The following is a 14,601-nucleotide window of genomic DNA, read 5'->3' as shown; positions in this document are numbered from 1 at the left end:
CCTATAATTAACACCTCTGTTTTTTCAGAATGTAGCAGTAAGAAATACTCGTCATCAAGTTTTTTATATCGACTATGCATTCTATTAGTTTTTCATATTGATGTGTTTCACCGGTCCGCGAAGAAATATAGAGATAGAGCTGAGTATCATCAGCATGACAGTGAAAGCTAACTCCATGTTTCCTAAAGATATCTCCCAAGGGTAACATAAAGCGTGAAGAGTAGTGGCCCATAGTACTGAGCCTTGAGGTACTCCATACTGCACTTGTGATCGATATGATACATCTTCATTCACTGCTACGAACTGATGGCAGTAGTATATATAATGCTGCTTCTGTCAAGATGATTTATGACTTTGACCTATGACCTTTTGACAGTTTGAACTTCTGGTAACCTTATGATGGATGGGCGGAACAAATGAGATCAGGGGTTAACCTATGACCTTTCCACGCATCGATCATGTGGTTTTGACAGAAAGTTTTACCCTATTGACCTAATTAGTTCTAAATTATATTTTTTGACAGCTAGTTTAAACGGAACATGAAAGACTCCTCACGCATCGATCATGTGGTTTTGACAGAAGCTGTTTGAACTCTGTTCCAGATAGCTTGTTTGAAGTTTGTGTCAGTTAGCTTGTTTGAAGTTTGTGCCAGTTAGCTTGTTTGAACTTTGTGTCAGTTAGCTTGTTTGAACTTTATCATATATGCGACATTCAGTTATTTCACATTTTTATATATATATATATATATATATATATATATATATATATATATATATATATATATATATAAAACATGATATAATTTATATAATCTAAAAAACAATTAAAGGTTGAAAACACATTTTAATTATTTCACATTTATATATATAAAACATTATATAATTTATATTATCTAAAACACATTTTAATTATTTCACATTTATATATATAAAACATTATATAGTTTATATAATATACATAATCTAAAAACAATTTAACTAAGGTTGAAAAAACATTCTGTTCTTTTAAAAAAGTGTATAAATTAAACTGTATAAAAAAATATACTGAAACCGACTGTTTCGGATAAAACAAAATCCAATTTTTTTTTTTTTTTTTTTTTTTTTTAGAGAGAGCAGAAAAGAGATGTTTTCACACACCTTTGATCCTGACCCTCTGTGTCCCCACTGTCTGCGTTTGCACGCCACAGTGCACACTCGTCGGAATTTACTAACCAATCATAATATCTTCAAAGCCATTTTTTAATTAAAACCAAACGTATCTCACGCGGGAGTACAATGATTTTGACAGTTTTCTGACGGTTCACCTATGAATTACGGTTGGTGTGCGGCTAGCATCTCTTGTACCCCTCTCTCTCTCCCTCTAATGCCTGTGTACACACATTCGTCTCCAAGTCTTATTTTCTTCTTTTAATGAATATAAACACATTATACATTCGCAAACAATATAGTACAAAACATTTACAATAGTTTTAGTCATCACTAAAAATATATATTTTACCAGGATCGGGGAAAAAATATATAATTGATCAAAGCCTGTTATGCTATTTTTTACAGTCTATGGCGACTTTAAACCATATTTCTTGTCATCCTGTAATTTTCTTCATGTTAAGCAGATTACGCAGTCATCTGCTGATAGAAATATAAAAATAAAAAAAACTATTTATAGATCAAAGCCCGTTATGCTATTTTTAGAGTCTATGGCATCTTTATGGCGTCTTAATATTTCATGTCATTCCTGTAATTTTCTACGACGGCATGTTACTAAGCCGGAACATACATTTTAAACGTGTTTATCAAACTTATAAAACACATCACAGTAACAGACATGTTACTAAACCAAAGCAAATCATTTATCATTCATTTTTTAATCATGTATTCAACCAATACTTATACAACATATACAAACACGTTTTAAACATATTTTAAACAAGAACTAATCATAAACGCAGACTTGTACAATCATGCTGATCACATATTATGGATATTCAGACTTTTAGCCATTAATATGTTTTAGGATAATGAAAAACACCGACGTCTGAGGGATGCCAAAATATCTCCAGTCCCCCAAATCCCACTCAGACTCCAGGGGTTAAAGAATATGAAAATAAATAATTATATAATGACATCATCACCCTAAAGCAATTCATTAAACAAAAAAAGTATTCAACATTTAAGTTAATCAAACTTATAAAACACACCATACTTTTCTTTTTTTTTAAAAGATAACTTATTTTAAATGTGATAGTATATACAATAAACATTTCTGATGATACATATAAAAAATTATCCCTTACATTTTTAGACCGGTGAGAGATGTCCAAACATGAATGAAATATCCCCAAAATAAAATAATACGACTTAAAAAATTAAATAAAAATGATTAAATCATAAACAGAATCTCACAGGTCCTCGTAGTGAAATGTATGTGAGACCTGAGGGGCTGCTTCACACACACCCCGCGCGGCGAGGGTGGAGTTCCAGACCGCATGATCTAAGTCAATGGTGTACATTATTTCAAAGCTAACATTAATGTAATGTTTTTTAATAATCAGTACCCCCACTACATCTGATGTCCGCTGTTTCTTAATGCAACAAAATTATGATGTATATATTACCTAAAATATTTTATATAATATTATATAATAAATAATTATTTATATCATATTATATCATATCATATATATGATTGTATTATATTAGATGCGTTATGCATTAATCACTTTAGATTCTTTAAAGTTCTTATTTTCAGCATCATCTTCAAAGTTTTCATACCATCTCTCTCTCTCTCTCTCTCCCTCACACACACACACACACACTCTCTTTCTCTCTCCCTTTCCCTCTCCCTCTCTTAAATATTGATTTTGCTTTAAATGTATGCTCGTTTGTTTGTCACAGTATAGACTGTGAAGTTTAGATAAAGTTGTTTTATATTTTAGAAGAAAGACCCTCGAACGTATTCAACCATTAAAGATGGTTCAGGAAAGACCCGCGCATCCTAGAGATGTAATTTATGTGCGTTGCTACAGTCGTAAACCTTTCACATATCTATGGTACTTTCAGACACAGAGCAGGAAAGACATTTGCAGGCCCTCTGTATAGCCGTCCCAAAATACCTCCATTTAAAAGCAAAAATATTAAAATGACCGCCTGTACATCTAACAGGCTGTAGTTCTATTTTATATATTTTCTATTAAAAGTACTATCCATATTATATTCTTTATTTAAAACAACATATTTAACCGACAGTATCCCCCCAACGTGTTTTTTCCATCAGTTGTTTGCCCTTCAGCCTTATTACGTAGTGCTTTTCATTTAGCCTACTGTAAGATCCCTTTACACTAGTGTAATGAAAGTTAACTTTTCTTAAAGTTTATAGTTGTATTTTACTGCATCTGCATCCTTCTATCCTGAAGATTGTATGTGTACTGTAAAATAACAAATATACATTTTGCTTAAAGTCACTAAAATAATTACACCTACAATTTGAAACGTGTTTAAACACATTGTGTGTCACTAAAGCAAGGCACACCGTCTATCGTCTTATTTTTTTTTAAATAACCTGATGACCGGAATCGTCTCTTCATATAATTTATGCTCCCGAGTGCTTTTCTCTCCAGAGAGGAAAACCCTTTCTCTTTGGATATGTTTGGCAGAAACATAATTTCTACATCAGAAATTTTTTTAAATGTACGACTGAACTTTTCTCATTCGACAGAAATACTATTTTCAAATTATTTAACCGGCCTCTAACACTCGGTGTAAATGTTCTTACCTAGAACAGAAAACATACGCTTTGTCTATTTGTAGGCATCGTGTAAAGTTAAATGGTTTACTAAAAAAAACTGTAATCACCAGCAGCTGTGATTTTCAAAATGAAAGAAATGTACGAGCTAAGGATGTTTCAACTATTATCATCATTTCCCTTTGACCCGGATAAAGCGGTAATTAATTTTCTATGCGAGTGAAACAATATACAGTTCTCATACTATTTGTGTAAATAGCTGTGCTAAAACATTTATGACTATTTTAGCGCAGGCCAGCAGATCATGTCAAGAGTGTTTCACATCTAAGAATCCCGATGTTTTGTAAATGACATTTTTCTTACACCTCGAGATTTAGCCTCGAGTCAGGTTCCGGGGGACTCTCTGGTTGAGGTAGGGGAGATGGAAAAAAAGCTATTACAGTTAGACTGCTCTAAGGGCCCTGGGTTAGATGGGTTATCTCCTCGGTTTTTACGAAATACTGCTGCCCAAATAGCCCCATACATCTCACATATTTTTAACCTGTCTGTTGAAACTGGTGTTTTCTCGAATGACCTTAAGAGGGCCAAGGTAGTCCCCCTTTTTAAAAAGGGAAATAGCCATGATCCTGGTAACTACAGACCAGTCTCTATTTTATGCACAGTATCAAAAATATTTGAAAGGTTGGTCAATGAGCAATTTAATGAATACATGAATAAAAACAACTTAATGTTTAAATTCCAATCCGGATTCAGGAAGTCACATTCTACCGAATCATGCCTACTCTATTTATCTGACATCATACACAGGGAAATAGATAATGGAAATCTCTGCGGAATGGTGTTATTGGATCTTCAAAAGGCATTTGATACGGTGAATCATGACAGACTGATTGCCAAACTTGAGGCCTTATGGGCAGACAGCTCCACCTGTAGATGGTTTAGATATTACCTATCAGGGAGGGAACAATTAGTGGTCTTAGGAGGAGTACTGTCAGACCCTTGTATAGTTGAATGTGGAGCTCCACAAGGAAGTATTCTTGGACCGTCCTTATTTTTAACATGTATTAATGATATGGCAGACTCCTGTTCATGTGAATTATTTCTTTACGCGGATGACTCTGCACTTTTAATGTCTCATAAACAACAATCCACTCTAGAGAGTAACCTGAGCTCTTAGTTATCTTCTGTAAACAACTGGCTGATTGATAATATGCTGTCTCTACATTTTGAAGAGACTGAGGCCATTTTGTTTGGCTCAAAATATAAATTAAATAGATGCTCGAAATTTAGAGTTATTTTGAATAATGTTGAGGTCAGTATAAAAATGTCAGTAAAATATATGGGGTTGCATCCTAGAAAACAACTTGGATGGCAGAAAGATGGCCAATAAGGTTTTAGCCAGAAATTCTACATTTTTAGATAAATCAACAATGAGTTGAAAATCAACAGTTTGAATATGCATGCACTTCCTGGTTTGAAGGCCTAACAAAATGACTTAAAGGGAGGTTGCAAGCAGCACAATATAAATTAATAAGAGTAATTTTAAACATGGGCCATAGGTCTCATATAGGTAGGTCACAATTTGTTGAGCTTAACTGGCTTCCTGTTGAGTCACGTGTTATTATGTCAAGACTGACCATGACCCATAAAATATTGTATGGTAATGTCCCAAATGATTTATTGTGTCTTATTAATAAAGTGAAGGACACACACACTATTTACACTCGTGGCAGTATATCAGACCTTTGTCCTTAAGCATTCAAGACAATGCTAGGGAAAGAAACATATGCCTATATAGGGGCAGTTGAGTGGAACAAGTTAGACCAGCAAATTAAAGTGATTTCAAGTATGGACTGGTTATTAAAGAGGGTAGCGGAATAGGACCAGGGGCCAGTTAATGTCTATATTTTTGCTTATTTAAGGAAAATGTTTGTACAGTATGTTATGTCACTGATTATTACACAATATGCAATTGTCTTGTCCTGATGTTATGTGTTGAGGACCACAATGGAAATAAGTCCTGGACTTTATTGTGTTTTTATCCTCGATTGTATCTGATGCCTTTTTGTTTTATGTTTGTATGAGCCATATTCATTTGGTATTGTATGTAGTTTTATTCCTGTGCCACTAGTGGGCTGGATGTGTTTGTGGCCCAGCTGATCTTAGGACAGCCAGGTATGTCATTTAACCCAGAGGAAACGCAGACACAGGTGTTGCTGATTTGGGAAGCAAACAGTTTTCGAATGTGCTTTTGTGTCTTGCCTTGATAGGAAAGAAGACGGTTTGTTGTTTTGGTTATGTATTATGAGTCAAGATATTGCCGCTGTATGGTATACGGAGGAAAATAAATCTGCTAGATAATAGTAACAAACTGAATTCTCCGTTTGTATCGTGTGAGGACGCAAGGGCACACGTCTAAACTTAATCCGTTTTATTAGCAACCAGTAACGTTACTAGACTTCGTTTAGGACTTAGTCAATAGAATAGGTCGAAAACTGCTTCAGCTTGGATAATCGTTACTCGTGAGAACCTGTTATATTGTGGATTAACGGTGTTCGTTTGGAAATCACGGATGTGAGGTGGGCAAATGTTTGGAGTTGCCGATTGCTGAAAGGAGCTGTACCGGAGGAGAAAAGGGTCACCGGAATACCAGCATCATCACAACGGGACATCATTCATAAAGCCGGCCAACGCTCTATTGGGGTATGTGGTGATCAGCGCTGATATTATGAATGGCCATGGTAATTTGTGTGCACACATTCGCGTATAAACCAATGCATTGGTAGCAAGCTCGCAACCATCTAAAAATAACTGCGCATCTAGACGAGTTGTTGTGCAACACAAAACTATTTGCGGGCTTATTGAATAATAAGCCAACTTTTGCGTGGTCATTATGGCCGAAAAGGAAAAAGGTCAACTTGGACTTGAGACTGAACTTTGTGTGGATGTAGGGGTAAAATCTGTAACTGAAAAACGTGTGGTTAAATTAACACCCAAAGCTTTGTTGGAAAAAATAAGCGCTTTAGAAAAGGAAAGAAAGTCTAAATTTAGTAAACTGTCGAACGCAAAAACATCTATTGCTAAACTGATGGAAGATAAAGAGCATGTAAGTGAGGTTGAAAATGAATTTAACATGTTCAATAAGTTGTGTGACGAGATAAATCATGTACATACATCTTTATTGGGTTTATTGCCTACTGATGAAGCAAACAAACATGAAATATGGTACCAAGCTAAAATGTTGAATTTTAATGATTTTTTTGTGGGTACAAAACAATGGTTGTATGACACTAAAGCTTGTTCAATTACTAAAGTGGATGATGATCATGATGATTTGCTGGGTCAAATTGAAATTCAAACTGTTGATGCCAATGTTGTAAATGGAAATGAGGTTGATGGCAGCAATGGAAGGAGTGCTGCTGGTGGAAGGAATGAAAAAGAGGATGATCAGATTCAACCTCAAGACAGCATTTCAAATGTGCAGTCAAGGCACCATGGCTCAAGTAGCAGATCCTCCAGTAGCAGATCTTCCACTTCTTCAGCCAGACGCATGGCAAAGGCGGAACAGGCCGCACTCTTGGCTCGAGCTGCTGCCTTAAAGGATAAGCATGCATTGGAGGAGCAGGAGCTCATCTTGAGGAGAAAAAAGGAGCAGCTTGAGCTGGACATTGAGATAGCTGCCACTTCTGCTAAGCTAGAAGTGCTACAGGGTGGTAGCAGCGTCCATTCAAGGCGATCTGCTGGAATGGCTTCCTATATTGGAGAGGGGGCTAGATCTGAGCTCCTGCCCACCTCTCTAAATCCACAGGCCTCAATATTTGTTCCTCTGCAATCACAGCAAAATGTATCTCTACCACTACAAAGCAATGCTTCACCATCAGCCACGCCAATTATCTTGCAAAAGCCAACTGTCATTCAAGGCTCTCAACCTTCTCGGTTACAATCAAAGACAGCTTTCAGTCAAAGCTTTCAGCCCACTCTAGACCAACAAGTATTTCAACCCCTGCAAGACCAATATCAGACAGCAGGTCTCCTCAATTTGCTGCAACAACAGAATGACATAACAGCTCTCCTTGTTAAAATGCAAACGTTACATTTGCTGCCGAGCCGAGAAATTCCAATTTATGATGGAGATCCTCTAAGGTTCAACACATTTATAAAAGCATTTGAACATTGCGTGGAAGCAAACACCAGCTGTAAAGGAGACTGTTTATACTATCTTGAGCAATTTACTAGGGGACAACCAAGGGATATTGTGCGCAGCTGCCTTCATATGACTGCAGATAAAGGATTTGCTGTTGCTAAAAAATTGCTAAAGGAGCACTTTGGAAATGAGTTTAAGATAACCGAGGCCTACATGGAGAAGGTCATAGGATGGCCAAGTATCAAAGCTGAGGACCCCAAAGCGCTCAAAGCTTATGGACTTTTCCTGCGTGAGTGTTCCAATGCTATGGATGATCTTCAGTACTTGGAAGAGCTTAACATGCCAGCAAACATTAAGAGTCTGAGTCAGAAGCTTCCGTATAAACTCAGAGACAAGTGGAGAGCAAAGGCATGTGAGATACTGGAGAAAACTGGTCGAAGAGCACGGTTTTCAGACATTGTGGAGTACATTGAGCGCCAGGTCAGAATCACTTCAGATCCCGTCTTTGGTGACATACAGGACACTTCACCTTTTATCAAAGGAGCTATAAAAGTAAGTAAGTCACAGGTGAAACCTCAGCTGGGAAGAAACAGCTTTGCAACACAGGTGGTAATTGAAGATGGATACAGCAAACCAGATAGTAACAAGAAGGAAAAGGCTCAGAACAAAGTGACATCTTTTACCAAGACTGATTCTATTTCCTGTCTGTATTGTGCTGCTGGTAATCATGTTTTGGAACAATGTTTTAAACTAGGAAGAAAGACACACAGGGAGAAACTGGACTACCTAAAGGAGAAAGGTTTGTGTTTTAGTTGTTTGTGTACAGGACACTTGAGTAAGAATTGCGACAGGCGCATCATTTGCAACAAGTGCAACCGAACGCACCCCAGTGTTTTGCACATAGGAGAGAAGGAAAGGTTTATTCAAAAGGTTCAGAAAGATGGTGAGCAGAAAGTTACTGAGCAGTCAAATACTTCTGACAGCTATACAGCATCCTCTGCTTGTTGTCTTACAGGGGTTGGCCACTGCAATGGAATTCTTCCCATTTTGCCTGTTAAGGTAAAGTGCTTAAAGGGAAACAAGGTTATTGAAACCTATGCTTTTCTGGACCCAGGGAGTACAGGAACTTTCTGCACCAGGAAGCTCATTGACAAGTTAAACATGGAAGGACGCAAATGCAAGATTCATATTCGCACCTTGGGCCATAATAACGCAGTAGAAAGTTCCATTGTTGATGGCTTGGAAATTTCTGGATTTTTTGGTGAGTGCTTCTATCCACTTCCCAAAGTGTGTACCCAGAAAGAGATGCCTGTCTCCACAGCAAACATAATCAGTGAAAGGGAGCTGAGAAAATGGCCTTATTTAGAGGATGTAAAAATTCCCCATATAAATGCTGATGTTGACCTGTTAATTGGCACAAACGCCTCCAAGTTGATGGAGCCTTGGGAGGTGATTAACAGTTGTGAAGGGGAAGGACCCTACGCGATCAGAACCCTATTGGGATGGGTGATAAATGGTCCGTTACGGGGATGTAGCGACTGTGTAAGTGACCACCCTTCAGTTTGTGCCAACAGAATTGCCATTGACAGAATCGAAGAACTGTTTACTAACCAGTACATCTATGATTTCAATGAGCAAGCTTCTGCAGAACAGGAAGAAATGTCAAGGGAAGAAAAGAAGTTTGTGAAGATAATGGAAAGCTCTGCTCAACTTCAAAACGGACACTACACATTTCAAATGCCTTTCAAAGGGAAAGATTTTTCGATGCCAAACAACCTTGGTGTTGCCATGCAACGTGTTCGTGGTCTAAAAAGAAGACTTCAGAAAGACGCAGGCTTTCATGAAGAGTACAACAACTTTCTTGCTGATGTCATTAGCAATGGCTATGCTGAAGAAGTGCCGAAGCATCAGTTGGAAACGCCAACAGGGAAGGTGTGGTATATCCCGCACCACGGCGTGTACCATCCACGGAAAGGAAAGTTACGAGTGGTGTTTGACTGTGGAGCAGAGTACAAAGGGATCTCGCTCAACAGTCAGCTCTTGCAAGGACCAAACCTCACCAGCTCATTGGTTGGAGTTCTTATGAGGTTTAGACAGGAACAGGTGGCCATAATGGCGGATATAAAAGCTATGTTCCACCAGGTTAAGGTGGCAGAGAAACACAGGGACTACTTAAGATTTTTATGGTGGCCACAAGGTAACCTGGAGCAAGGTCTTGTAGAGCATCGCATGACTGTCCATTTATTTGGAGCTGTTTCATCACCCAGTGTTGCCTGCCTTGCTCTTAGAAAAACTGCTGAAGACAATCAGGTCAACTTTCCAACAGAAGTGATTGAAACGGTCAACCGAAACTTCTATATGGATGATTTACTGAAGAGTTTACCCTCTGAAGAAGATGCAGTCACCATGGTTAAAAACCTTATAACCATTTGCGGCAGAGGAGGGTTTACCCTCACTCAATGGATTAGTAATAGTCGAAAAGTACTGCAAAGCCTTCCAGCGGATCTCAAGTCCAAGAACCTGTATGAGCTTGATCTGGACAGGGATAAGCTGCCGTTGGACAGAGCTTTGGGTTTGCAGTGGTGTATCGAGACGGATACTTTCAAATTCAAGCTGAAAGTCAAGGAGAAGCCGGCAACAAAACGAGGCATGTTATCCATCATCAGTTCTGTCTATGATCCATTGGGGTTCCTCGCACCCGTAGTACTCCCTGCCAAGCTGTTGTTGCAGGGGTTATGCAGGACGAAGTGTGATTGGGATGATCCAATACCTCCAGCTTTTCAGCAGAAGTGGAACAAATGGCTGATAGATCTTGAAAAGGTGGCATATTTCAAAGTCCACAGATGTGTGAAGCCTGCAGGATTTGGGAGGACTATCAGTGCCCAATTGCATCACTTCGCCGATGCGAGCGAGAACGGCTATGGTACGGCTACTTATCTGAGGTTGCAGAACATGGATGAGAGGGTTCATGTTACTTTCTTATTTGGTAAAGCCCGAGTGGCCCCCCTAAAGACTGTCACCATTCCCCGTTTAGAGCTCACCGCTGCCGTTGTTGCAGTACGAGTGGACAAGATGCTTCAATCGGAGCTCCAGTTTCCACTTAAGAAGACTTGCTTTTGGACTGATAGCACATCAGTTCTTAAGTATATAAAGAATGAGAACCGAAGATTTCAAACCTTTGTGGCAAACAGGGTAACCACCATCAGGGAAAACTCGGAAATTGAGCAGTGGAGATACGTTCCAACATCCCTGAACCCTGCTGACGATGCTTCACGTGGATTGAAGGCAGAAAATCTTGTAAAGCAAAGATGGATAGAAGGCCCGGAATTCTTATGGGAACCAGAAGAAAAGTGGCCAACATTTCCTGGGGATACAAGTATCACTGCTGATGATCCAGAAGTAAAGAGATGTCTGACGGTCAATGCGATACTTGTTGACACCAACGCCACATCTCAACTGATGACCCATTTCTCTGATTGGCAAAGATTGAAAGTTGCAGTTGTGTGGCTCATTAAGCTGAAAGGAACTCTGCTCAAATTGAAAGAAAAAAGAAAAGAGTTGGAGCAAGCAAACACCAGTGCTATTGGAGCAGCAAGGTTGGATGTACAAAAGGAGATGCAAGCTTTCTCAAGATCGCTTGGGAATCAGAAGGTGTCTCTGGAAGATCTCTTGGAGGCTGAGACCTCCATAATCGCTTTTTGCCAGCAAGAGAGATTCCCTACGGAATTTGCTGCACTAACCTCTGGCAACGCACAAGTGCCAAGAAGTAGCAGCATCCTCAAATTGGATCCGGTTCTAGAAGGAGGAGTTCTACGAGTTGGGGGACGGCTGAAAAGGGCAGCAATCCCTGAGGACATTAAACACCCCCTCATCTTGTCAAAGGACCAACATATCTCCGATCTTATCCTTCGTCATGTCCATTTTCGGCTTGGACATGCAGGTAGAAATCATTTGCTTTCCGCTACAAGGAGAAAATACTGGATCACAAGTGGACCTACTGCAGTAAGGAAGATCATATCAAGATGCCTCATTTGTAAGCGCCATGGTGGAAAAACTGGTGAGCAAAAAATGGCAGACTTGCCAGAAGAGAGAGTGGTTCCTGATTTACCGCCATTTACTAATGTTGGTGTAGATTACTTTGGGCCAGTTGATGTTAAAAGAGGGCGTAGCATCGTGAAAAGATATGGAGTAGTATTCACTTGCATGGCGAGCAGGGCTGTGCACCTGGAAGTGGCCTATTCTCTTGACACCGACTCATGCATCAATGCTTTGCGACGGTTCATCTGTCGAAGAGGACAAGTCTCGCATTTGAGATCTGACAATGGCACCAACTTTATGGGTGCAGAAAGGGAGTTGCGAGAAGCCTTGGCCTCTTTGAATCATGACCGAATCGATAGAGCCTTGTCTAGGAAGGGAATCAAGTGGAGCTTTAACCCTCCAGCTGGATCACATCACGGTGGCGCATGGGAGCGTATGATACGGATGATCAGGAAAATCTTGTGCTCTGTGCTCCGTCAGCAAACCTTGGATGACGAAGGGTTCCATACCGTGCTCTGTGAAACTGAAGCTATGCTCAACGATCGCCCCATCACAGGACTGTCAGATGATCCCAACGATCTTGAAGCCTTGACGCCAAATCATCTGCTCCTCCTTAAAGGAAAACCAGTTTTCCCACCAGGACTGTTCGACAAAAGGGATGTTTACGCAAGAAGAAGGTGGAAACAAACCCAGTACATCTCTGATCTCTTTTGGAAGAGGTGGATCCGCGAGTACTTACCGCTTTTACAGGAGCGTCAAAAATGGAACCAGGAGAAGAGGAATTTTGTACCTGGAGACCTGGTCATGGTTGCAGACTCCACTGCACCACGTGGGTCATGGATGCTAGGAAGAGTCTTGGAAACTTTGCCTGATAAGAGAGGTCTGGTACGTGTGGTTCGTTTGAAGACCAGGACAAACATAATTGAACGACCCATAACTAAGATATGCTTGCTTAATGAAGCTAAAGAGTAATTGGTTCCCATTCATATAAGCTATATTTTTGGTTTTTATGGCTCTTTTGAATTTGGTGTAATTGCTCTGGCAGATGCAATTAGGGGCTGGAGTGTATGAGCCATATTCATTTGGTATTGTATGTAGTTTTATTCCTGTGCCACTAGTGGGCTGGATGTGTTTGTGGCCCAGCTGATCTTAGGACAGCCAGGTATGTCATTTAACCCAGAGGAAACGCAGACACAGGTGTTGCTGATTTGGGAAGCAAACAGTTTTCGAATGTGCTTTTGTGTCTTGCCTTGATAGGAAAGAAGACGGTTTGTTGTTTTGGTTATGTATTATGAGTCAAGATATTGCCGCTGTATGGTATACGGAGGAAAATAAATCTGCTAGATAATAGTAACAAACTGAATTCTCCGTTTGTATCGTGTGAGGACGCAAGGGCACACGTCTAAACTTAATCCGTTTTATTAGCAACCAGTAACGTTACTAGACTTCGTTTAGGACTTAGTCAATACAATGTTTACTGTAAGGCTTACTTGATATAATTAAATAAATCAAATCAAATCAAACAAAATTCTGTCATCAATCACTCACCCTCATGTTGTTCCAATACCTCAGATTGAATAATCCTCACATATTATTTATATTATGGATTTCCTACATACAACTACATTGTTTAAATCTTAACAACCATGTCAGTTTGTCATTTGTGTTCAAATGTTTAAAGTGTGTATTAGTTAAATTACACAAATTTCATATATTTATATTTTATGTATATTAAACAGTTTTCCACTGTGTATTATTTAAAATAAAACATCTGAAGACACAGGGTGTTATAATGTGAATGCCAACATGCATGAATATGAATATTAACAGGTCATTCTGAAATATATAGTCTTATTAAATACAAAATGAAGTGAAATTCAAACCACCCTTAAGTGGATTAAGTGCATTATGGGTATTCACGGGCAGTTAAGTGTACATCAGTTGTACAATTGTTATTGCAGTGGTTTATGGGATTGAACAGACACTACTACAAATAGCTGTCATCTCATATAGGGTATAGAGGGGGATTTAAGATACAGCCTAGGTCAGCCAAGGGACACAGGAACTAAGACAAAAGAAAAGGGGAACAGACAAACCAAAATTTAATGAAGACGAAACTGAAACTCAGGCTGAATGTCACAAAGGGGTCACTTCTGCCGAATTTACTTTAAAATCTCAACAGTAATCTAAAAATTAACAAAGAGAGTGGAAAACAGGAGAATTATAGCAACAAACATTTCTGTAATATATAAGCATTATCAATGTGTTATTTTGTGTTAATGGTGCACATTTTTCACTGGAAGAGGCTAGTTGGTTAGGCTTGCTCCAGACTCATGGCGCCCAGGGTACCTTGGACAGATTTATGATGTTGTCTTTTTTATCAAGGGCCTCTCTGTGGAATTTGGCTCTTTAAGTTGTTCAACACCAATCTGATCAAATCGTAATTTAAATGACTCTTTCTGATCCTGCACTTAACTTGCCTGTGATGTATGCATTGCCCAAATTATTGCTACTTTTCAATGAAATTAAATATGAAGTAGACAATATGGACAATGAAAGAAACAGTCAGACTATTTCCATGTAAGCATACTATTTATAGTACATTTTCATAATTAATCAAAGGTTATATATATATATATATATATATATATATATATATATATATATATATAATTAAA

At 38.8% G+C, this 14,601-nt stretch overlaps 2 protein-coding genes across 2 annotated transcripts in view; one reads left to right on the top strand and one right to left on the bottom strand.

Annotated features, from left to right (window-relative positions):
- Positions 1 to 14,601, bottom strand: part of LOC127956064 (membrane-spanning 4-domains subfamily A member 4A) — a 287,000-nt gene that overhangs the window by 248,559 nt on the left and 23,840 nt on the right. The window lies entirely within an intron of this gene.
- On the top strand, positions 9,509 to 12,895 carry LOC127956735 (uncharacterized). The gene has a single exon (XM_052554904.1). It carries the CDS (start codon positions 9,545 to 9,547, stop codon positions 12,893 to 12,895), a length of 3,351 nt encoding a protein of 1,116 aa, XP_052410864.1. The 5' UTR covers positions 9,509 to 9,544.

This window comes from Carassius gibelio, chromosome B4 (assembly GCF_023724105.1).
Source record: "Carassius gibelio isolate Cgi1373 ecotype wild population from Czech Republic chromosome B4, carGib1.2-hapl.c, whole genome shotgun sequence".
Lineage (NCBI taxonomy): Eukaryota > Metazoa > Chordata > Actinopteri > Cypriniformes > Cyprinidae > Carassius > Carassius gibelio.
Note: the sequence above shows the minus strand (reverse complement) of the source record. Positions and strands in the feature narration are given on the sequence as shown.